The 25,101-nt window shown below is 34.6% G+C and overlaps 1 protein-coding gene across 1 annotated transcript in view; it reads left to right on the top strand.

Moving 5' to 3' along the window:
* Positions 1 to 8,444, top strand: part of LOC141404371 (prostatic acid phosphatase-like) — an 89,235-nt gene extending 80,791 nt beyond the window's left edge. The window contains exons 5-7 of the mRNA XM_073987927.1: positions 7,588 to 7,773; positions 7,849 to 8,190; positions 8,268 to 8,444. Of these exons, the coding sequence (XP_073844028.1) occupies positions 7,588 to 7,773; positions 7,849 to 8,190; positions 8,268 to 8,414 (675 nt within the window). The 3' untranslated portion in view covers positions 8,415 to 8,444. The remainder of the gene's footprint in view (positions 1 to 7,587; positions 7,774 to 7,848; positions 8,191 to 8,267) is intronic.
* Positions 8,445 to 25,101: the final 16,657 nt, after the last annotated feature.

Consider the following 25,101-nt stretch of genomic DNA (forward strand, 5'->3'; position numbering starts at 1 on the left):
GTGTTACAGAACTTGATCTAGAAATAAATGTACCGAATTTTATCGAAATCGGTTCAGATTTGGATATAGCTCCCATATATATTTTCGGCCGATTGATGCACCAAACACGCTATATAAGTCCAATTACGATGAAATTTGGAATGTGTAACGGAATTTGGTCTAGGCATAAATGTGCCGAATTATATCGAAAACGGTTCAGATTTGGATATAGCTCCAATATATATTTTCGGCCGATTTTCCACAATTGATGCACCAAACACGCTATATTTGTTCAATTTCTCTGAAATTTGGAGGGTCTGACGAAATTTGTTCTAGAAATAAATGTGCGAAATTATATAGAGATCGGTCCAGATTTGGATATAGCTCCCATATATATTTTCGGCCGATTTTCTGTATTTTATGAACCAAGCACGCTATATAGGTCCAATTTCGCTGAAATTTTGAATTTCTCACGGAATTTGATCTAGAAATAAATGTGCCAAATTATATCGAGATGGTTCAGATTTGGATATAGCTCCCATATATATTTTCGGCCGATTTTCCGCATTTGATGCACAAAACACGCTATATAAGTCCAATTACGATGAAATTTGGAATGTGTAACGGAATTTGGTCTAGGCATAAATGTGCCGAATTATATCGAAAACGGTTCAGATTTGGATATAGCTCCAATATATATTTTCGGCCGATTTTCCACAATTGATGCACCAAACACGCTATATTTGTTCAATTTCTCTGAAATTTGGAGGGTCTGACGAAATTTGTTCTAGAAATAAATGTGCGAAATTATATAGAGACCGGTTCAGATTTGAATATAGCTCCCATATATATTTTCGGCCGATTTCCTGTATTTTATGCACCAAGCACGCTATATAAGTCCAATTTCGCTGAAATTTGGAATGTGTAACGGAATTTGGTCTAGGCATAAATGTGCCGAATTATATCGAAAACGGTTCAGATTTGGATATAGCTCCAATATATATTTTCGGCCGATTTTCCACAATTGATGCACCAAACACGCTATATTTGTTCAATTTCGCTGAAATTTGGAGGGTTTAACGAAATTTGTTCTAGAAATAAATGTGCGAAATTATATAGAGATCGGTTCAGATTTGAATATAGCTCCCATATATATATTTTCGGCCGATTCCCTGTATTTTATGCACCAAGCACGCATTATAGGTCCAATTTCGCTGAATGGATTGTGTTACAGAACTTGATCTAGAAATAAATGTGCAAAATTATATCGAAATCGCTTCAGAACTTGATCTAGAAATAAATGTGCCAAATTATATCGAAATCGCTTCAGATTTTGATATAGCTTCCATATATATTTTCGGCCGATTTCCTATATTTTATGCACCAAACACGCTATATATGAGAAATTCTCTGAAATTTGGAATGTGTAACGAAATTTGGCCTAGACATAAATGTGCCAAATTATATCGAAACCGGTTCAGATTTGGATATTGCTCCTATATATATTTTCGGCCGATTTTCTGTATTTGATGCATCACACACTCTATATATGTCCAATTTCGCTTAAATTTGGAATGCGTGACGGAATTTGTTCTAGAAATAAATGGGACACATTATATCGAAATCGGTTCAGATTTGAATATAGCTCCCATATATATTTTCGACTGATTTCCTGTATTTTATGCACCAAACACTGCATGTATGTCCAATTTCAATGAAATCTGATATGTATAACGGAATTTGGTCTACAAATTATTGTGCCAAATTATATTGAGATTGGTTCATATCGGAATATAGCTCCCATATATATTTTCGGTCGATTTCATGTTTTTGTTACGTATGTCCAATTTCAATGAAATTTTGAAGTAGTCAGTAGATGTCATCATTATATACACAAGTACTTATATCTGGGAACGAATTGACCAGGGCTACAGCTATGAAATATCAAATCTTTGAGAGATTTTTTATGAGAAATATTTTATTATGATATATCTAAAGCATTATTGGATTAAAAATTTTAAATACAAGTGTAATTTAAGGTATCACAATAGGTTAATATGTATATGAATTGGAAAAAATAAGTCCAATGTATAAAATAAATTACAACTATGCTAAACTTTAAGGTTCTAAAAACTGGTTCTATTCTTACTTTTATTCAATTCAATTTTTATCCAATCTGTCGAATTAAAGAAAAATTAATAGTGTAAGAGTATTTATCCTACGTAGGGATACTTATAGTCTAAAAAGCTTTTGGAGGAGTGTTATCTCCTGAAACATACAAAAATACCATAGTAGCTTCATAATAGCCCTGAATGGGTAGCGACCGCCTTCATATAGTCTATATTTATACGTTAAAATATTAAAAAGTTAATATAATTATATCATTCCATTATATTTTATCTTAGTCGGGGTAGCGAAGCGCACCGGGTTTAGCTAGTAGGGTATAAATAGTGAACTGTTGTCAATTTCAAACTTTACATTTTAACGAAAAATGGAAAGTCAATTTTTTTAAAAAAGTCTCTCTTTGATTGTATAATTTATGTGTATAACGGTGGCAAAATACCCCTCAGTAATGTTGGCGACATTTCCTGAGTATTTCAACCATAAAAAACTTCTCTACAAAAATCTTGTCTTAGACACGCCGTTCGGACTCGGCGATAAACTGTAGGTCCCATATCATCGACCTAATATATATTCATATATGAATCGGGGTGCACTCATTGATATAAGAGAAGTCTCGCTTGTCCCTTATGGGATGTTTGTGGAACAATTATATATTATAACTAGCTACTCGGTTCCGCGTTGCTGGCCCGTCGTTTTGAATTTCCAGGTAAGGCTTAAGGTAAGGTCACATTAGGCAAATATTTGGTCCAGCGACCGGTGCGCTTAGCGCAAAGAATGCATTGAAATTTATGCTCACTTGCTCTAAGTAAACTCACACTACCGGTCGTTGCATCAAATATTTGCCTAATGTTACCTTATTTTTAGTAATCTATTTACAATTTATCTATCTAATATTGATACCTCTAGATATTCGAACCGAATTGACGATAAATCGACGTTTTGGTATAACCCTCATGCAATGGTATCTCCAGATGTAAAAAAGAGAAATTACTTTAATTATAGCCTCCACCATAATATGAAGGGTATAATTAACTTTATGATTCTGTTTGTAACACATCGGAATATTCGTCGGAGAAAGTTTAAAGTATATATTCGTGATCAACATAACAAATAATTGAATATAACGATGTGCGTCTATCTGCTGAAATCAATATATTAAACATAGAGCTTTTCAATTTGGTACAGAAGTTTCTATTTTTTTCATACCATCAGTCCACATTTTGATATAGCATTGATTGACCGCCCGATTTTCGGAATTTTCAAGGTTTTAGCCGCATTATCCTACCGAAATGACAATACTTTGGTATTTAGTCTCCCTTAGAGGAATAAAGCATTTTTGCAAACGATTATCAGCATAGGTCCACGTTTTGATAGAACTACCCTAGAACGGTAGCGCCCGAGTGTCTCATTATCCCACCGAAATAGCTGCAATTTGGTATTTAGTATTCAGTGTGGGTATAAAACATAGAATATTCGGTACAGGCACAGGTTTCTAAATAGTTTTCATTGCACGGTACTCCTCGATCTTCGGTATTTTCAAGTTTATAGCCACATTATTCGTACGAAATGGCTTGGGGGTATAAACCATACCCTTGGGGGTATAAACCATTTCTGCAGAGAATTATCGGCATATAGGACGGTACCTCCCGAGTTTCGATAACTTGGAGGTTTTAGTCCCATTATCCCACCGAAATGGCTATGGCAATTTGGTGTGTTGTCTTCATTGTGGGTATAAAACATTCCCGCATAGAATAATCGGTAGAAGTTTTTTATGTGTCTTCATTGAACGATACCTTCCGATTTTCAAGGATTTAGCTGCATTATTCAACAGAAATGGCTATATTTGGTACTTAGTCTTCCTTGGAGGTATCAAATATTTTAGCAGAGAATTATCGATATAAAACCATGTTTTCATTCATAAAACGATACCTACCGTTTTTTTGGGATTTTGAATGTTTAAGCCACATTATTCAACCGGAATGGCTTAAACCTGATTTCAATATAATTTATGGTGGTGTGCATAATACTTGGGGCCGGTCGAACTTAACGTCGTTTTTACTTCTTGTTAACATGAAAACATCTGTGATTCATAAAATATGACTCTAAAACGCTACTAAATTTGTAAATCTAATCAGTAAGAATAAAGTTTTCAAAAATTGGGCGCAATCGTGGTATTCTGCTTCCAAAACACCTATTAATGGCAGAGGCCACAATTGCAATTGTATTGAGTACCAATACGTCTAATAATCTCTGATATTTAGCGATTTGTTAAAACCCGTTGTTGGGGAGGTCCCCCACACCCTCCATTTTTGGTATTCTCCCACCTTATGAACCTACACACAATTTTATCCAATTTGGTCCAGCGGATTCGGAATTTTAACTTAAAAAATCATGTCAGTCTTAAAGAACCCTATACACATTTAGACAGGTTATATATACACCGAATTGCTGGCCCATCGCTTTAGAGCCCAATGCACATTTTTTAGACGTTCTGGTTATTTAACCATCTTTGAAATTATGTTTTGCCTGATTTCTCAATCGATTTTTTGGAATTTCGATCAAGGGACATATAACATTATTTGGGTTGTACTGCATTCCAAAATCTGGGGTGGATCGCGCTTTCCCAATTATTGAAGCACGCTTACTAAAATTAAGGACATTACCTATTATATATTTTTTATATATTTTTAAAAAATTGGGCTGACCGCGATATTCCACTTCCGAGATGACCATTCCGGATCAAAACAGATATTACCATAGTATTGCAATCAATTTTTAAACAATACATTCAAAACTATCTTTGATTTCACGTTTTCCTAAAAATTTTGTGGGGGAGGTATCCTGGTCACTCCACTGACCAGTATAAAAAATTGCTAAAAACCTATTCTCAGACCTAAAAACTTCACACACAAAATTTCATCGAATTCGGTCCAACCGTTTCGGAGGAGTTTTTTGCATTTTCAGGTTTTAAAATATTGCAAGGTAAGTTTTTAATAACACTATGCAACACTGAAAATGCAAAAAACTTCTAGTATGGATTTTTTGAAAGTACATACAAAAACCCTAGTAGGGTTTTGTCCTGTCAAATCCAGTTCGGATTATATGGCCTCATCTAAACCGGGCTAAATCTACACTTTTTTGCATTTATCAGGCCATTATCTCAGAAACGAATAGGAATTTGGCCTTGGCCTGTCTTCAACAATATAGTAGCCATAACCTAGTAGAACTTACCTTTTAAAAAAACCACTTAAGAAAAACTCCATCTAGGGCATCAAAATCTATAAAATATAGAAAATTTTACATAATTCCTGAAATTCACGTCAGTATCGGCTAAACTATTGGGAGTTGAACCAAGTAACAAAAATCTTCCAAATAAAGTTCTCAACAATTCTTTAGAACATGTTGAAACTCTAAAATGCTAACTTCGTGTTGTTTCAGCGATATTTTGCATCATATCTTTTACAACACTTATTTCAAACACAGTTCACATTTCGAATTTCTCGCATTTCGAATTTCACTACATTATTGAAATTTTTATTAAATCGCCGTTGAAAAATGTACTGAAAACAACTGCATAGAGACATTGACATTGACATGTTCTGAAGAGTTGTGTACTACATTCTAGGGAATATTTTTCCAAAAGAAAATATTCAGATAAAATTAACGGTTTTGGAGATACGGTGCGAAATGTATAAAAGTTTTGGAATTTTTGCATATATTTTGAAATTTGAGGCAACAAATGTAGTTTTTCGAGTCCATTATTTTTTCAATTATTTTATTCTTATCCTTATCTACAAATTTGCTTCAGAGGTCAGAAGAATATTCGCATTGGTTTCAAATGTATAGCCCCGAATTTCTTTAAAACTCAATATTTAACCATGTTTAGATGGGGCCATAAAATACGAGCTGGATCTGACACAACAAAACCCAACTAGGGTTTCTTGTCGTTTGGGTCTGTACTTTAAAAAAATCCTCAGTTCGAATTGTTTGCACAAGATCACCTTAAAAATGTTGCACAGTGTAATAGAAGCATTAAAATTAATTGAATTTTTCGTTAACGTATTACAAAAGTCGCGTCCTCATTTTTGGCCTTTAACTTTTCATCAATGCGTGTTGGGATCCTTAATTACAACAATATCTTCAACGTTACACCACAAACATGAACAAATGCTGGAGGGATTTTTAAATAAATCGCGGTCAAAGTTCACATTATTAGGTTTATTTTAGGTTTTCACGATTTTGCTTGGAAACCGAAGGTCTTATCGAAATGGGACTAAAGAAATGTTATAGAAAATTTTCACTGCTACAACTGCCATTTCGATAGGGCTTGCGGTTTCCATGCAAAATTCTGAAAACCTAAAAAATCCCTAAAAAAAGTGAACTTTGACCTCGATTTATTTAAACAATTTATTCCCATTTCGAGCAAAATCGTGAAAACCTAAAAACACTCTAAAAATGTGACCGCGATTTATTTAAAAATCCCTCAGGCGTTTTTTTTTTTGTTTTTCTCATCTATGAACATTGTAGTTTCAGAATTCGCAAAAACATCCCAGGTGTAAGCAATTATCATTTAAAGTTAGTTGAGGCGCATCGAGGGAAGTCTGTAGGTTCTGAAAGTTTTTGTTTTTGTATTTCTGTGTTCCAAATATTTTGGAAACATGTTCTAAACGTTTTAAATAATTGGAGGGTTCCGCTGTATGGGGGCTATACCATCGCGCTTACCGATGTAAATATTTTTTAGCAAAGAGGTGTTGGAATCACTCGAAAGCCAAAATGCCAAATTACAAATAAATGCGTTTAAAATGCACATAATATCGTTAAAATACCTCAAGTCGGGGGTACGGTTATTAGACCCTAAAGCAAAACGGAGACCTATGTTAAAGTATTTTTGTACATACACTGCCACTCACTTGAACAGAACACCCTACCAAATTTTCTTTAACATCCATTTTTTTACAACGAAGGCAATATAAAGTTAAAACTTCAAGTAAAAAATTTGGCTAATCGGACAATCGAAAATGTTTCTCACTACTGGAAAAGCCTGATTTAGAACTCCTTTGTAATTGTTCGTGCGCATTTAGGGTGAAAAACATTGACGCCCAAGTCCTTCATAAGTAGTAATGCCTTCCAACACCATAAAAACACCTTTATCGTTACAGAAAACAATTTAGAAGATGGTTGAATGTGTGGGAATTCGGTGGATTCTTAATTTTTCAATGAACTTCTTAGCTCATAATAGCTCAACACGCAAGAGAATTAATTCAAATTTTCCTTTATGTTATCGAAAAAATAGTAAAAATTAGTAGATTCTTGCAGTTCTAGGAGATACCAATTAAGTTTGCTTTGAGAGATACCAATTTGACAATTCGAATCCTAAAAAAATCATCATTTTCAAAATTATTTTCCCGCAGAAACATATTACTCTTGACTTTTCTTTCGATACACTAATTGTTTTGAGTAAACATATTTAATTTCCATTTCTAGTGGCTACGCATGAAAGTCGAGTGCCCACGTTACGATCGATCTCTAGATGAAGTTTTACAATTACCACAAGTTCAACAAGAAGTTGGTAAATATCGATCCCTGTTTGAAGAACTTTCTACAATTACTGGTTGGAATATTACCACAGCGGCGGATATTACATCACTTTACATTACGCTATTGGCAGAGGTAAGATGGAACAACATTTATCCAATTCTACTGATACTATCATACATGCATGTTTTTATTTCTATTTAATATTAGCAATTATATGGTTTGGATTTACCAGCGTGGACTGAAGCTTATTATCCAGATCGTTTGCAATTTATGGCTGAACAGAGTTATATTTACAATGTTTATACAACGGAAATGCAACGCATAAAAGGTGGTCCATTTTTGCATAAAATCTTTCAACAAATGCTAGCTAAAGCCAATGGCACACTTCAACCCGAAGAGAGGAAAATGTTTCTTTATTGTGCTCATGATTGGACAATAACGAATGTGTTAATGTCCCTTAAAGTATGGAAGAGGCAAATGCCCAGATTTTCCGCTTTAATTGCATTTGAAATGCGTCAGAACCAAGAAACCAATGAATATTATGTGGAAGTAAGGAAAAACTGCATATACATATAAATATATACTTCTTATTATTTCAAATTAAATCCATATTTTCTATGTTGCAGATATATTTCCAAAATGATCCAAAATTAGAGCCACAGCCCCTAACCATACCGGGTTGTAGTTTTCAATGTCCTCTGGAAAAGTTATTGGAATTAACACAGGAAGTAATGCCAACTGCTTCTTATGATGAAATGTGTAAATTAAAATAACAAGAAATAAAATAAAGTTTATTATTCAAAGTTTTTTGTCTTACGTAATTTAAAACAATAAAAAAGTAAAAAGCTTTATGTTCGGCAGGGCCGAACTTTTTAAACTGAAATTAAATACAGTTGAACCTCGATTATCCGTGCATCGATTATCCGGGAACCTCCATTATCCGTGATAGAAAAGAAATGTTGGACTTTGTTCCATTTCCTCTATTTTTCGTTATAAATTTCATTACACGGCATTAAAAGAACACTTTCATATTAATTCGAATAAGCAAACAAAAGGTAAACAAACAAAAACAGGAAATTCTCCCGTATTACACAATTTGTGTAGTTATGGTATCACTAAAAACCATGGGACAAAGTCAATTCAGATAAACCTGATGATGATGATATTAAGTATCTTTTAAAATTTTGGTGGATTGCCGTTACTAACTTAAAAAATTGCAGATTTTCATATTATTGTACGATACTATGCCACTTTTACTTCAAAATATGTTCAAAAACTGCATAAAAGCATTGCCTCCCTTATCCGGGATTTGGATTTTGGATTACCCCCATAGAACGGTACAGCACGATTTTCGGGAGATTTCAAGGATTTAGCTGCATTATCCTACAGAAATGGTTGCAAATGAATACATATTTAGTCTTTTTTGAGGCTACTTATCTTTCCTTCAGAAGTTTGTCAGCATAGGTCCAGGTTTTATATAGCCGTTATCCGTAATGCCTCCGGTCCCGACCATCACTGATAATCGAGGTCCGACTGTATTTAGTTTTCTTTCAGTAACGAAAGTATTAATGTGAACAATTTGTGGTGGGCAAACTTTCTGGCTACTGGGAATATTATTTACCAATAACAGAAAATTTTGGCCGAAAATGTAGATTAAAACATTAAATGCCTGAAAGCGGGCGGTACCGTTAAATGACGATGTCCACAAAGGAGTATTTTTAGCTCGGATTACATGTGGTCATAAAACGCGATCTAAAAAGAAACAAATATGAACGGCGTTAACCTCGGCCGGTCGATTTTTTATACACTCCACCATGAGTTGTATTGAAGTAAAATGAAGTTGCGAAGCACTTCCGCAAAGCCTATTCCTAGAAGAAGTGAAATATGCTAACAGAAGAATATCACTTTCATTTAAGCAACGTTCCGAAAATTCCATTTGGACGATACGTGTACGTCGTTCTAAATAAGTAAAATCTGGAGACACTTTAATATGGGGTATATACCTAAATATGAACCCAATGAGAATCCAAAATACCAATATTAGCGATCATACAATTACATAGTTTCTATTTTCATTAAATGTTATTTATGATTTGACTAAAGATGTGTTGATAAGGTGGTCTGCGTTATGATATCCGGTCCATTGCTGTATGTTCTTGAGCCAAGTTGTTTCTTTTCTACCTCTCAAATTTCTACCTTCTATATTTGCTAGGAGAATTAATTGAAGTTGTTTATATTTGGGATTCCTCATAATGTGTCCTAGGAATGCGCTCTTTTGCTTTTTGATATGCGTTGTTAGTTCTCTGGTGCGGTTCATTCTTCTGAGAACCTCTTCGTTCGATATGTGAGCTGTCCAGGGTATTTTTAGTATTCTTCTGTAAACCCATATCTCAAATGCCTCGAGTCTTTTAATGTCTACAGCTTTGGACCACTGCATATAGTAATACTGACCAAATAGAATTTTTAATGAATCTTGTCTTTGACAGTCACTACAGTAGACAAATCCTTTACAAGACATCACATCGAGCGGTGTTATTGTACCTTTCAATACCAAATTACAACAATTTGGTTCGGAAGGAACCAAAATGTCTAAAATGTTTGTAGATAAGTTTTTTAACCACTTGCAAACATAAAGTGAAACTTTACTCAAAATAGGAGGTATTTTGTCGGAAAATATACTAGCTAAATTAACAAAGTTCCTAAAATTGTGAGGTAAGTTAACCCTCATACTGTACCAAAATGTGGACATTAGGGTTATGACTTTTCGACGTTTTTTCTCAAAAATGATTTCCAGAATGAATGAATGTTTACCCATTAATCACTCAAATAACGTTTATTCCCTTGAAGTATACAAAAAGTTCACGCACAAATCGATTTTAAAAAAAATATTTTTTAAAAAACTTTATGGGATGAACAAAATTTTTTTCTCAAAAATTATTTTTTATTGCACGAATGAATAAGCTTAAACCTACTAATAACTATATTAACGTTTATTTCATTTACATATTGAAAAAGATCAAGCACAAACCACTTTGAAAAATTTTCATTTTTTTACCTACAGCGTCGGCCAAAACTAAAGCACCCCATCAGTGCTTTTTTTAAAATCATAATTTTTTTAAGAAATCAAAGTTATAAATGTATTTTTATTTTTCTTTTTATTTATTTATATTTTTATTATTGGAAACCACAAAAATAAGGAAATCCGAATTTAATAAACAAAAGTTAAAATTCAAAAAACATTTTAGGTCGCAAATATAAGCGGACAAAACTAAAGCAGCCCCCCATTTGAATTTGAAGTATAACAAAAACTAATGAAATCAATATTTCGTTGCGAATCCTCTATTCTGGATGACACAAGCACATCTTTCAGGCATAGAGGATATTAAATTATTAATTATTGCTTGCGATATTGCTTCCTTGGCTACTTTTGCGGCTTCAAATAAATTTTCTTTGGTTTTGCATTTTGTTCAGTTGATTTTTGAGTTAACGATCTCCCACAAGTCCCAATCGGGAGCTATGTTGAGGGTATTGGGCAGGCCAATGGAGAGCTTTTGTCGAATTGTTTTGGAATCACTCCTTAACCACTTTCGATACATGATTTGGCTCGTTATCTTCCTGGAAGGTCTATCTAAGTGGCATATCTTCTTCGGCATAAGGCAACATCGCGCATTTTAATACGTTACGGTACTTGAAATGGTCCATAATTCCATTAATTTTATAAATTGGTCCAATCCTTTGGGCCGAGAAAAAAATCCCAGACCATTATGTTCCGCCTCCATGTTTTACAGTGTCTTTGCAATATTTAGGATTTAACCGTTGCCCATTTGGTCCACGCCTTTTACCATCTAAATTCAAGTCTGGCTCCTTTATTTTTTGTCGATATGAAGGGTTTTTTTGCTGGTCGTCGCATCGTTCGAAATATGTGAACTTTAGTGGAACTTTACTCAAAAATTAAAGTACATTAAACTAATGAGATTCTTGTTGAATTCTATTGCTAAGTATCCCCTGAATAATGCCTACCATGCCCTCCCAATGGATTCTCTACAAAATCCCCAATGAGCATCATCGATGATGATGACTCCCAAAAACTGCCATAGGCTGACCCTTTCCTTCTACCTTACCTTTACCGAAAGCCTTTTAGCACATCATAATGCTCAAGAATTATTTTCGTATAACATTTACCTTATCCATTTATTCAGAGGATAATAACAAAACATAAGAGAAAATTTCTTACATATAAGAAACTACATCAACAATAAATTCTGAGAATATTGATTACTTAAGTACGACGTAAATAATTGACAATTTGTTTATTAGGTGTAAATATGCATACACCGGATAACTAAAAATGATTCAAAACAAGTAAAAAAAGTATCAGTCGGCTTGGCCGAAAGAGATATACCCTCAGCCTGTGTATATTGAAACAATTTTTTCCCAAAAAACGTATGTATTTAGAGGGTTTTAAAAATTTTGAACGTATGAACCGACAAAAATGTTGATTAGATTAAAGAGCAGAAGTTTTGCGGAGGAAATACTTAAAGGAATGGATCGACATTGACCATTATGGAAGTCGATCTCCAGCCACTACATATGGTGCCATAGGGGGGTTTTACTGCCTTCGGGCTGTCTACTTAAGAAGTGTGGTTTTGCCCCTGAAAAAACTTTTACCATCATAATTGAGGCAGCGAATGCAAGTTGCTTCAACAAAAATAAAAGTGATTTGATAGCAGGTCTTAAAGTGAACTTATCCGAAAGTTTGGACTTGTCCCTGATGAAACTTGAACCGTCGTATGGGGGGAAGTAAATACAAGTTGCTAAAACAAAAATCAGAGCGATTCGAGAGCAGGTCCTAAACTGAACTTATCCGAAATTTTGTGTAGGAGGTACCCGAAGGAGTAGACCTATTGAGTCCTTATCTAAGTCTGGTACATATTTCACGATGGGCAAAGTATGAACCAAATCGGTTACCCCCTTCAAGAGTTATCGTGCGCACAAATTTCCGATCATTTTCGAACTTTTGTGGGGGAGGTACCGGAAGGAGTGGACCGATGTAGCCCATCTTCGAACTTAAACTAAGTTTGGGCAAAATATTACGAAAGCCAAATGGACCAAATCGGTTCATCCGTTCGAGAATTATCGTGCGCTCCAGCCAGCAGGACAGACAGACAGACGGACGGACATGGCTAGATCCAAATTGTCTGAAACACATTTCGTCCAAACATACTTGGGGTCTAAAACCATTATTTCGATGAGGCACATTTTCATCGTATCAAAGTGTATATACCCTCTTTAGCCTAAAGGCTGAGGGTATAATGAACGGATGTCCATCCCATTTTGTTGTGCCATTGTGCACTATTCACTAGAAAATCGAAAGGCATTAATAAGTATATATAATTTTGAATCCTGATGCCTAACTAATGGTCGCAAATTGGTTTATAGTTTTGATTTAAATTTGCCAAATTGTTCTAAACTCTTTATGATTTAAAATGAAACGATTTCTAATTGAAAATATAATCACAACTGGCTTCTAAATCCCATTAATTATACGGTTGATGCAGATTCGGAAAACTAGGTTCCGAATCCTATTTAATATCAAAAATAATTTATAATTAATTTTATTTGTACCGATAGAAAAGATCGGGAAATAAATTTTCACAACTGGGAATATGATTATTATTTTATATGGTTGCACGATCTATAATTGCAGAACCGAAGTATTACTATATTTTTTGTCTACTCCTTTTGCTCATTATCGTATATCATAAAAGAGATTAGAAAAATTAGGCGAAAGACAAGAAAAAAACAAGTGAGCAAAGACTTTAGTCGGGCGGGCCGACCATGTGATACCCTACACCACTACCCCTGCAAATTAGCTTTCAGCAAATCAAAATTCATTTATGGAACAAATAAACAGAAAATGTCGCCAACATTACTGAGGGATATTTTTCCCACCGTTTGAAGTTACTTGGCCGGGGAATTGATCAACTGTGGCAAAATACCTCTTAGTAATGTTGACGACATTTCTTGAGTATTTCAACCATGAAAAACTTCTCTACAAGTGGTGTCTTAGGGAACGCCGTTCGGACTTGGCGGTATGTATAAATCCCAAAATTATACGCCAGGAGGAGGTCATTGGGTGCCTTCACCTTCACCAAAATTAATATTTCAAAAAAACTTTAACGGTAGCGATACCGAGTACATTTTGAAAGAAAAAACGTGGCGAAGCGACCACATGCTACAATATATCGCACCTGTTCAACAAAAAGGTAGTAACTCAAAATGTTCTATTTTTCAGTACAGACAAAAACTGTTGGTACATAAGTAGTAGAATGAAAAGTGAAATACCGGTATTTTTGACGAAAGAAAGACAAAGAAATGACAGATTTTTAAAGCGGGTAGGGTAATTCATTTTCTTAATAAAAAGTTAAAATTTACTACCCTTCTGTTGAACAGGTGCGATATGTATAAAAAATCCAATTGGACAATTAATACACATGGGCTCCACGCAATTCGCAATAATGCACATACTGGGAATTTCTCTGTCATGATAGAGACAATTATAGAATGGGAGGAAAATTTGGTTCAGTAGCCCCGTTATCTACCAAACTCATTATTGCAATTTGTATCAGTGGAAAGGTCAGTCCTTATCTTTTCATATGTAGGCTACTTTGGCGGTATATGCCCTCCCGGAAGTAAAATATGGACCAAATATAAAATATTTATATTTTTCATACAAAATTAATGGTCCATTTCAACCGCTAAATAATATCAGATCATCATCCAAAATTGTAGCATCTTCTTCGACCTAAAGTCTTACCACGTGCAAGATTTCGTGACTATTGAGTTATAATTGCGACCTCTAGCGTGTTTATTATTACACTACAAACAAATAATTGGATATATAAGGCGGTAACTCTGTTACCTTATCATGTACACCAACACAATTTGCATCAATAGAAAGGTCACTCGTTTATTTTCCAAGTATAGCATACTTACCCGGAATGTCTATTCCAGGAATAAAGATATAAGCTGTATATTAAAAATGTTCATAATTTTCACACAAAAATTGTGGTCCATTTAACCCTTTAAATAATATCTGATCATCATCTCAAATTGCAAGCTTCGTCATATACCCTTACCTTGTTTTAAATTTCGCTTTGATCGGACTATTATTGCGACCTACAGAGCCGCTACAAAATTAGATAAAAATTTTGTTTTTGGTCCATTTCGCCCGCTAAATATTTCACGATCGTAAGCAATAAAAATAGGGATCTATTCTGGTCTGAACCCGACCTCCATACAAAATTTCGTGACGATTGCGTAATTGCGGCCTGGAGTTTGATTAAAATTTAAAATGGACAGACGGACGGAAGGACGGACACACATCTCAAAATCGCTTTATCTCGTCGAGATATGAAGATTGGTATACCACATTTGGGGTCTCCGACGAATATTTCGCGGTGTTACATGCATTTTTACCAAAACAAACTTTCTACATAGTGGTGTAGGGTATAACAAAAACAAATTTTGAAAGGCGCAAAAACTTGCAGCTCCAAAACGTGACCGTACCTAAGGTATTGTTACGCGGTACGGAGGAACCGTTAGATAAGGGGAGACGAACCGTTAAAACCCAGTGAATACTTTTATATATGACTAGCAAAGTGCCCGCTACTTCGTATGCGGAAAGGATATAAAAAAACAAATAAACAATAATATAATATAATGGAAATGGCGAACACTGAAAGTTTTGTTGTACTTATACCAATTTTAATCAATATTTATTATTTAATATTTAAGTACTGTTCGTACCGCTTTAGTTCGATTTTCAAAAGATCAAAAATATCAGCCTTACATATTAACAGCGAGACCAACATTGCACACCAATACTCACACTAAATCCAAAAAAAATACAGATTCCAGAACTGTCCCTACACCCAACAACAAATTAAGTGTCATTAAGTACTCTTCGTACCCATAAGAACGATTTTCCAAAACTACCTTAATCCTTCACTTCACCAGTAAACTTAATTTCAAAAAACAGGATTCCAGCGCTGTCAGGATTCAAATTCAAGTTGTACCATTTGGTGTATTTCGTGCCTATAAGTACGAATTTCAAAAACTACCTGCATGTCTCAATCCTACACTCCAACCGTAGTATTACCAAATTCCAGGATTCCAGCTCTATCCGTTCCCCCAAATGCCCACTGTATCAAATTTAGTACCATTTAGTACGAATTTCCAAAACTACTTCAATCCTAGACTTCAACTATAATCTCAATTCCAAATTGCAGGATTCCAGATTCCAAATCCCAATTGTACCAAATTTAGTACTTTTCGTTCCCATAAGTACGAATTTCCAAAACTACCAGAATCCTACACTCCAACAAAAATCTCAATTCCACATTTCAGGATTCTAGGTCTATCCGTTGACCAAAATCCAAATTATACCAAATTTAGTGATTTTCGTATTCATAAGTACGAATTTCCAAAACTACCTCAATCCTACACTTCAACATTAATCTCAATTACAGTCAGTGCATTGTCTCAATTTGGACTTCTATAACTCAAAAACGGTGAAACCTACGAAAGTATCATAAAGGTCAATCTTGTGGAGAATTTTCACAGCTGCAATATTTTCTTTAGGCCCATTTACATATGACTCGCGGTTTCCAAGCAAAATCGTGAAAACCTAAAGAACCCCTTAAAATGTGAACTTAAATCGCGATTTATTTGAAAATCCCTCCGGCGATATTTTTTTATATTTCTCATCTATGAGCATTGTAGTTTCAGAATCTGCAAAAACTTCCCAGGTGTAAGCACCTTTCATTTAAAATTAGTTAAGGCGCACCGTGTACTTTTTGTACGAATTTTCAAAACTACTTCCATTTTACACTCCAAATGTAGCCTACGAAGTACTAATTTCCCAATTATCTCAATCCTATGCTCTAACATCAATGTTAATTCGAAATTTTAGGGCTACAGCTCTATCCGTTCACCCTAAATTCAAATTCTACCAAATTTAGTACCACTTAGTACTTTTCGTAACCTTAAGTACGAATTTTCAAAACAACTCCATTCTACAATCCAACAGCAAGTTTTATTCCCAATTTCAGAAATTCAGCTCTATCCGATGACCCAAATCTTAATTGTACCAAATTTATTACTTTTCGTAACCCAGTACGAATTTCCAAATTATCTCCATTCCATACTACAACATCAATCTTAATTCAAAATTTCAGGATTCCAGCTCTATCCGTTCGCCTCAATCATAATTGTACCAAATTTAGTATCATTTAGTACATTCCGTACCCATAGGCATGAATTTTCAAAACTACTTCCATTCTAATCTCCAACAGTAGCCTTAGTACAAAATTTCAGGATTCCAGCTCTATCCGTTCGCCCAAATCGTAAATGTACCAAATTTAGTACCATTTAGTACTATTCGTACCCATAAGTACGAATTTTCAAATCCACTTCCATTCTACACTGCAACTGCAGCCTTAATTCAAAAATTTCAGGATTCCAGCTCTATCCGCTCAACCTAAATCCAAATTGTAAAAAATTTATTACCATTTAGTACTTGTTGTACCCATAAGTACGAATTTTCAAAACTGCTTCCATTCTACTCTCTAAGAGCAGCCTTAATTCAAATTTCAGGTTTCCATCTCTATCCGTTCGCCCAAATCGTAATTGTACCAAATTTAGTACCATTTAGTACTTTTCGTACTCATAAGTACGAATTTTCAAAACTACTTCCATTCTACTATCTAACATCAGCCTTAATTCAAATTTCAGGTTTCCATCTCTATCCGTTCGCCCAAATCGTAATTGTACCAAATTTAGTACCATTTAGTACTTTCAAAACTACCTCCATTCTACCCTCCAACTGTAGCCTTAATTCAAAATTTTAGGATTCCAGCTCTATCCGTTCAACCTAAATCCTAATTGTACCAAATTTAGTACCATTTAGTACTTTTCGTACCCATAAGTACGAATTTTTAAAACTACATCCATTTTACTCTCCAACAGTAAGTAGCCTTAGTTCAAAATTTCAGGATTCCAGCTCTATCCGTTTGCCCAAATCATAATTGTACCAAATTTAGTACCATTTAGTACTTTTCGTACCCATAAGTACGAATTTTCAAAATTACTTCCATTTTACTCTCCAACTGTAGCCTAAGTTCAAAATTTCAGGATTCCAGCTCTATCCGTTCGCCCAAATCATAATTGTACCAAATTTAGTACCATTTAGTACTTTTCGTACACATTTCCTAAACCACCTCCTTATGTCAACCGTACCTTTTAACCTTGATTCTCACACCAAATTTTAATCTTTAATCTTTCTCCGTTCACAATATACGAATTGGTACCAAATTTAGTACACTTATAGTTCGAATTTCCAAAAACCCTTTAGCACATTTTTCCTACACTTCATCAGTGACCTTAATTCGAAATTGCAAAGTTCTAGCTGTACCGGTTCGCCAAATACAAACGGTACCATATTTAGTACCTTTTAGTACTTTTCGTACCCTTCCAGTTCGAATTTCCAAAAACCCAGCCTTATCTGACCCCTTCGGGCCAAGAGTGATCCACACCCAAAATTTCAGGATTCTAGCTTCAGCCGTTTCGTCTGGGCGTTGATGAATCAATCAGTCAGTCAGTGAGTCAATCACTTTACTCTTTTATTAATATAGATACCACATACTTAAATACGCTTGTGCTATTTGATTTTATAAAATACGCATTTTTATGTATAATGCACCATACGTGACAAAATCGGCTTTCATTCGATAATATTTATAAAATGTTAGACCTCATATCACCCCGCCTGTGGTAGATGAATAAGAGGTGCTAATCTTAATCAATAATTCACTAAAATACAAAACCCACTATTGCCTTTAAAAATGCTCATTCGGCACTCTTTGCTACATATTGGTACTTATCTGCCAGAATCTTGTCCAGAATACTCCAATATGCTTCCAATAATGTGTCCAACTAGGTATTGGATGTTGGGTAGAACACTGGTCACATGTTGCATTAAGGTGCTGAGGGTGTTATTATGTATTGCTGGGTACAGTTGTCTGGTGGCTAAGGGTAGATACTATGACGCCATGACCCTTTGCGTGCTTGCCGAAATGATGTTGGTAGGCGGGAACGGTGGCTTCAAATTTACAATTAAGCTTTCGATGTGTATTACCACAGTCAGCTGGTGGTGATGTTTTAGGGGAGCAGATTGGTCACAAAAATTCTTGAAGCGCCCTTACAAATTGCGAGTGGTGGCCACGGTCAACACTTTCCATTATAATTTCCCATAAGAGAACACACTTGTGGCTGGTGTTATGCCTTGCAGAATAATTGCAATAATTGCGTTTGTTTTTTATTTTGCCTTCGAAATTAAGGTTGCAATTTAATTAAAGCTGGTGATCAAGCATGTTGTGGCGGGATTTTGCGTACAAAATTGTACAAAACTTGTGCTCGCCATACACCATGTGGTTTTGCTCAACCTGTTGCGCAAAAGAAATAAAAAAAGGACACGCACACGAAATCTTAGTATACCGGTTCTTTGTAGAAATTTCTACACGAAACTCACCCTTATTTCATTTCACAAATACTTCGGTATTTGTTTAATCCCAACAGGAAAGAATATTGCAATATTGCCTAACACGTTTAGGCTATCGCGTTGGAAAACTTAAAGTTGTATAATTGGTTGCAAATTACTTTTTTCTAATGACCGGCCACTTTGAGTTTGCAAAAATGAAAGAATGCAGTTCGTCTTTTCTTTTGCATAGCCGAAGAGTTTGACGTTTGCAGTGACAGTGGTGCCACCTTTACCAAAATGAATTGCCAAATTTTGGCTGGGCAAATTTATTTATCATATACTCATTTGCAGAACCGTGTAACAAGATAAACCTATCCGCAGTCGAAACGTTCAATTTGTAAAATTTATATTATATCAATAAAAAAAAATCAATTTTTTTGTTCATTTACTAACGTATGTATGTGGATGCTTGGGGGAGGGGCCAAAGCAAGGATGTATGATCTGAATTGTTTTTTAGAATATTTTCTATTCAATGAAGAAAAATTTTAAAGTAAACCAAACTCGGTTGGCAGTAATTACCTAACACCATTTAAATATCCCAAATGGGGTGCCCCCCTAATATTGGGGCTATAGTAAAACGAGAAAATACGTTGCTAATATTTAGCAAAACGGTTTTGGTTGGTATGTTTTGGTATAGCCCCCTTATAGCGGTACCTACCCATCTTCGGTATTTTTGGTATTTAAGCCAAATTTTTCTACTAAATTAGCTGTACTTAGGATTCCTAGTGCTCACAAAACATTTCCACAAAAAATCGTGGACCTAGGTCCACGTTTGGGTATAGCCCCATATAACAGTACCTCCCGATTTTCAGTATTTTGAGGATTTAAGCAAAATTTTCCGAAAATCCAATATTTCGCCTGCAATAATTAATACTTTAGTATCCTCTATGCCTAAAAGATGTGCTTGTGTCATCCAGAATATAGTATACGCAACGAAATATTGATCCCAATAGTTTTTGTTGTACCTCAAATTGGGGGGTGCTTTAGTTTTGTCCGCTTAAATTTGCGACCTAAAATGGTTTTTTGAATTTTAACTTTTGTTTATTAAATTCTGAATTTCTTATTTTTGAGTTTTCCAATAATAAAGATATAAATAAAAAATAAAAAGAAAAATAAAAAATAAATTTGTAACTTTGATTTCTTAAAAAAATTATCATTTAAAAAAAATGTACTGCTCTAGTTTTGGCCGATACTGTATATATTTGAAAAAAGCGTTTACGACATTTTTTGATACTCAGAATTAAAGAAAATTATTGAAAACCTGTAAGAGAGGGTTATAGTCGGACAGGGCCAATCATGTGATACTCTACTCCACTACACCTGGGCACTATTTTCCAAGGAATTTCTTTTATATGATTGCGATCATACATACATAAGTTGATATACATGGCAACATACCAGAGATATAGAACATACATACAATTATACGCCGTCATTACTGGAAACGTAATTTTATAATGACCAATCGGGGCTTTTTCGGTACATAGTATTAATACAAGTTAGAAAGTATCAGTCAGCTGTGCCGACGGAGATATACCCTCAGCCTCGTACATAAAGGAAACAAGCAAACTCAATACCAATTTCCCAAGAAGAATGGACTTTGACCCCCAAAAAAATTGTACGAACCAAGGGCCTCAAAGACAAAAAATTGCAAAAAAAAAAAAACAATTTAAACAATCCGAGACGAGTCCTTAAACGGCACATTTTCCCAAATTTGTGTGGGAGGCACCCGAAGGAGTGTTCCGATGTAGTCCATATTCGAACGTAATCCAAGTCTCTAAGAAATAATACGTTGTACAAAATGAAGACCAAACCGGTTTCTCCCTTCGAGGGTTACATTAGTCAGTCACTGGTCAGTTTATTCATCAGTCACACATATTCTTGAGCTCGAGTCGTCATAAAATTGGGGAAGGGTTCTTTGTATCAATACAAAGAACTAAGAGAACTGATGAGTCCAAGTGGCGTTGGGCGAAACTAGTCTTCTCTGCCATCCCCAAAAGTAATCAATTTTAACTATATCCCACTTTAAACTTGTTGTTTTTAAATTTGAAAACAACAAATATGAGATTAAGCTCGACTTACATACAAATACTAAGTAAAAAACATCATTTTGTTTTGTTGGCAAACTTGATGTATATATTTTCTTGATATATATTGTAAATTCGTTTTTCATTTATTCGGCGACTTATATTAAAATTTTATGGATAATATTTTTGTCTTTGACGTCTTCTTTCTAGAATGAAGTTTTGTGGGACAAAACTTAATAAACTCAGATAAAGTACAACATTAACGCTAAAACGTCATTTTACTTTTGGCAGATTCCTGACGTTTAGGTACGATTTACAGTTTTGGTGTATTCGGAACCTATAGTAAAATTTTATGACAAATAATTTTGTAGAATATTTTGTTTTGATACGATCACATTTTAAATGAGTTTTTAAACGTTTTTTAAAAAAGGGTACCAAAAAGACCCGTTTAGTGACTCGCACGAGGGTTAATTTTTTTCATAAAAAGATACCCCGTATTGTTGTCAGTAATATTGCCAAAGACACTTTGTACCTAAAATGCAAAGATTCCAAGGAATCTGATGTCGTGCGATATCTCTTGAACAACCAATCTTGGAGCAACCAATTTGGTCCAAACTTTAGAGCTCCTAATATTTTGTCCAAGTTTAGTTTAACTTTTAAAATGGTCCGTATAAATCTGCTCCTAGAGTACCTCTCCCACATAAGTTCAACATTCTTGTTTAAGGGGTTGTGGCCTCTTGCAAATTTTACAAATCGAAAAACTTTTATTGACTCATTTTAATGTACAGTTAGAATCGAAAATGTTGCAAAAAATTTCGAGTCGATCGGACAAAAATTAGCTGAGATATGATCCTTACAAAGGAAAATTGATTCTGATTTGTGTGTAAATCGAAGTTTTATCCGCCGTTTTCTCGAAATGGCGCTTTTGAGTGCGGATGATCCGATCTTCATATGGTTTTGTGGGATTATTATACACATAAAAAGCTTGTCCTTAAGCGAGAGACTTTTTTAAACATTTTCTTTGACGGATTTATGGCGAAAAAAAACTGTCAAATTTTTTAGTTATAAACGAAATTATTTACTTTGACACCTCAATTTTTTTTTAAATGGTTCTTCCGTTTCGCTTAAGAACAAGGTCATTAGTTCTTAATTATCCGACAAAAACATACGCTGCTCGGTTTATTCGTTTTGAAACTAAAGTGTGCACGACAAACTGCTTTAGTGGAAACAGAGTTTCGTATTTATTATTTTCAACATAAAAAATTCATAAGTAGCTCACGGTGTGACCTATCATCTTGTAAAATAGTTTGGTAGATTTCTATTAAAAAAATCATGAAAATTTGTTTTTTTCGTGCTCAACAAGTGACCATACCCACTAAGTCCAGTTTAGGGCCTGCTCGAAGATTCTTTCTGTTGACAGCGATATTATATTTTTCGTGGTCAAGTCTAGGCTTCTATCGGATAGATATATTTAATATATCAATTCACATGGGCTGAGGTATATCACTGTCGGCAAAGTCGACTGATATTTTTTATTTGTTAAGATTATATTAGGTAATTTAAGCACTTGAGGTATCCGTGGTCGAACATTTTTTGCACCTAAAATTGTGGACAGGAAAGGGAACTAATTATTCTATTTCATTTAAAAATATTTTATGGAGGAGGGTTTTAAAAGTTCGGCCCGGACGAACTTAAACCTTTTTTACTTGTTGTTCCTTAAATTGGTAGTGCTTAAGTTATGCCCACTTATATTTGCAACTTAAACAGGAAAGAATATTGCAATATTGCCTAACACGTTTAGGCTATCGCGTTGGAAAACTTAAAGTTGTATAATTGGTTGCAAATTACTTTTTTCTAATGACCGGCCACTTTGAGTTTGCAAAAATGAAAGAATGCAGTTCGTCTTTTCTTTTGCATAGCCGAAGAGTTTGACGTTTGCAGTGACAGTGGTGCCACCTTTACCAAAATGAATTGCCAAATTTTGGCTGGGCAAATTTATTTATCATATACTCATTTGCAGAACCGTGTAACAAGATAAACCTATCCGCAGTCGAAACGTTCAATTTGTAAAATTTATATTATATCAATAAAAAAAAATCAATTTTTTTGTTCATTTACTAACGTATGTATGTGGATGCTTGGGGGAGGGGCCAAAGCAAGGATGTATGATCTGAATTGTTTTTTAGAATATTTTCTATTCAATGAAGAAAAATTTTAAAGTAAACCAAACTCGGTTGGCAGTAATTACCTAACACCATTTAAATATCCCAAATGGGGTGCCCCCCTAATATTGGGGCTATAGTAAAACGAGAAAATACGTTGCTAATATTTAGCAAAACGGTTTTGGTTGGTATGTTTTGGTATAGCCCCCTTATAGCGGTACCTACCCATCTTCGGTATTTTTGGTATTTAAGCCAAATTTTTCTACTAAATTAGCTGTACTTAGGATTCCTAGTGCTCACAAAACATTTCCACAAAAAATCGTGGACCTAGGTCCACGTTTGGGTATAGCCCCATATAACAGTACCTCCCGATTTTCAGTATTTTGAGGATTTAAGCAAAATTTTCCGAAAATCCAATATTTCGCCTGCAATAATTAATACTTTAGTATCCTCTATGCCTAAAAGATGTGCTTGTGTCATCCAGAATATAGTATACGCAACGAAATATTGATCCCAATAGTTTTTGTTGTACCTCAAATTGGGGGGTGCTTTAGTTTTGTCCGCTTAAATTTGCGACCTAAAATGGTTTTTTGAATTTTAACTTTTGTTTATTAAATTCTGAATTTCTTATTTTTGAGTTTTCCAATAATAAAGATATAAATAAAAAATAAAAAGAAAAATAAAAAATAAATTTGTAACTTTGATTTCTTAAAAAAATTATCATTTAAAAAAAATGTACTGCTCTAGTTTTGGCCGATACTGTATATATTTGAAAAAAGCGTTTACGACATTTTTTGATACTCAGAATTAAAGAAAATTATTGAAAACCTGTAAGAGAGGGTTATAGTCGGACAGGGCCAATCATGTGATACTCTACTCCACTACACCTGGGCACTATTTTCCAAGGAATTTCTTTTATATGATTGCGATCATACATACATAAGTTGATATACATGGCAACATACCAGAGATATAGAACATACATACAATTATACGCCGTCATTACTGGAAACGTAATTTTATAATGACCAATCGGGGCTTTTTCGGTACATAGTATTAATACAAGTTAGAAAGTATCAGTCAGCTGTGCCGACGGAGATATACCCTCAGCCTCGTACATAAAGGAAACAAGCAAACTCAATACCAATTTCCCAAGAAGAATGGACTTTGACCCCCAAAAAAATTGTACGAACCAAGGGCCTCAAAGACAAAAAATTGCAAAAAAAAAAAAACAATTTAAACAATCCGAGACGAGTCCTTAAACGGCACATTTTCCCAAATTTGTGTGGGAGGCACCCGAAGGAGTGTTCCGATGTAGTCCATATTCGAACGTAATCCAAGTCTCTAAGAAATAATACGTTGTACAAAATGAAGACCAAACCGGTTTCTCCCTTCGAGGGTTACATTAGTCAGTCACTGGTCAGTTTATTCATCAGTCACACATATTCTTGAGCTCGAGTCGTCATAAAATTGGGGAAGGGTTCTTTGTATCAATACAAAGAACTAAGAGAACTGATGAGTCCAAGTGGCGTTGGGCGAAACTAGTCTTCTCTGCCATCCCCAAAAGTAATCAATTTTAACTATATCCCACTTTAAACTTGTTGTTTTTAAATTTGAAAACAACAAATATGAGATTAAGCTCGACTTACATACAAATACTAAGTAAAAAACA

Source organism: Musca autumnalis, unplaced genomic scaffold, assembly GCF_047663935.1.
Source record: "Musca autumnalis isolate F117 unplaced genomic scaffold, ASM4766393v1 scaffold_4, whole genome shotgun sequence".
Classification (NCBI taxonomy): Eukaryota; Metazoa; Arthropoda; class Insecta; order Diptera; family Muscidae; genus Musca; species Musca autumnalis.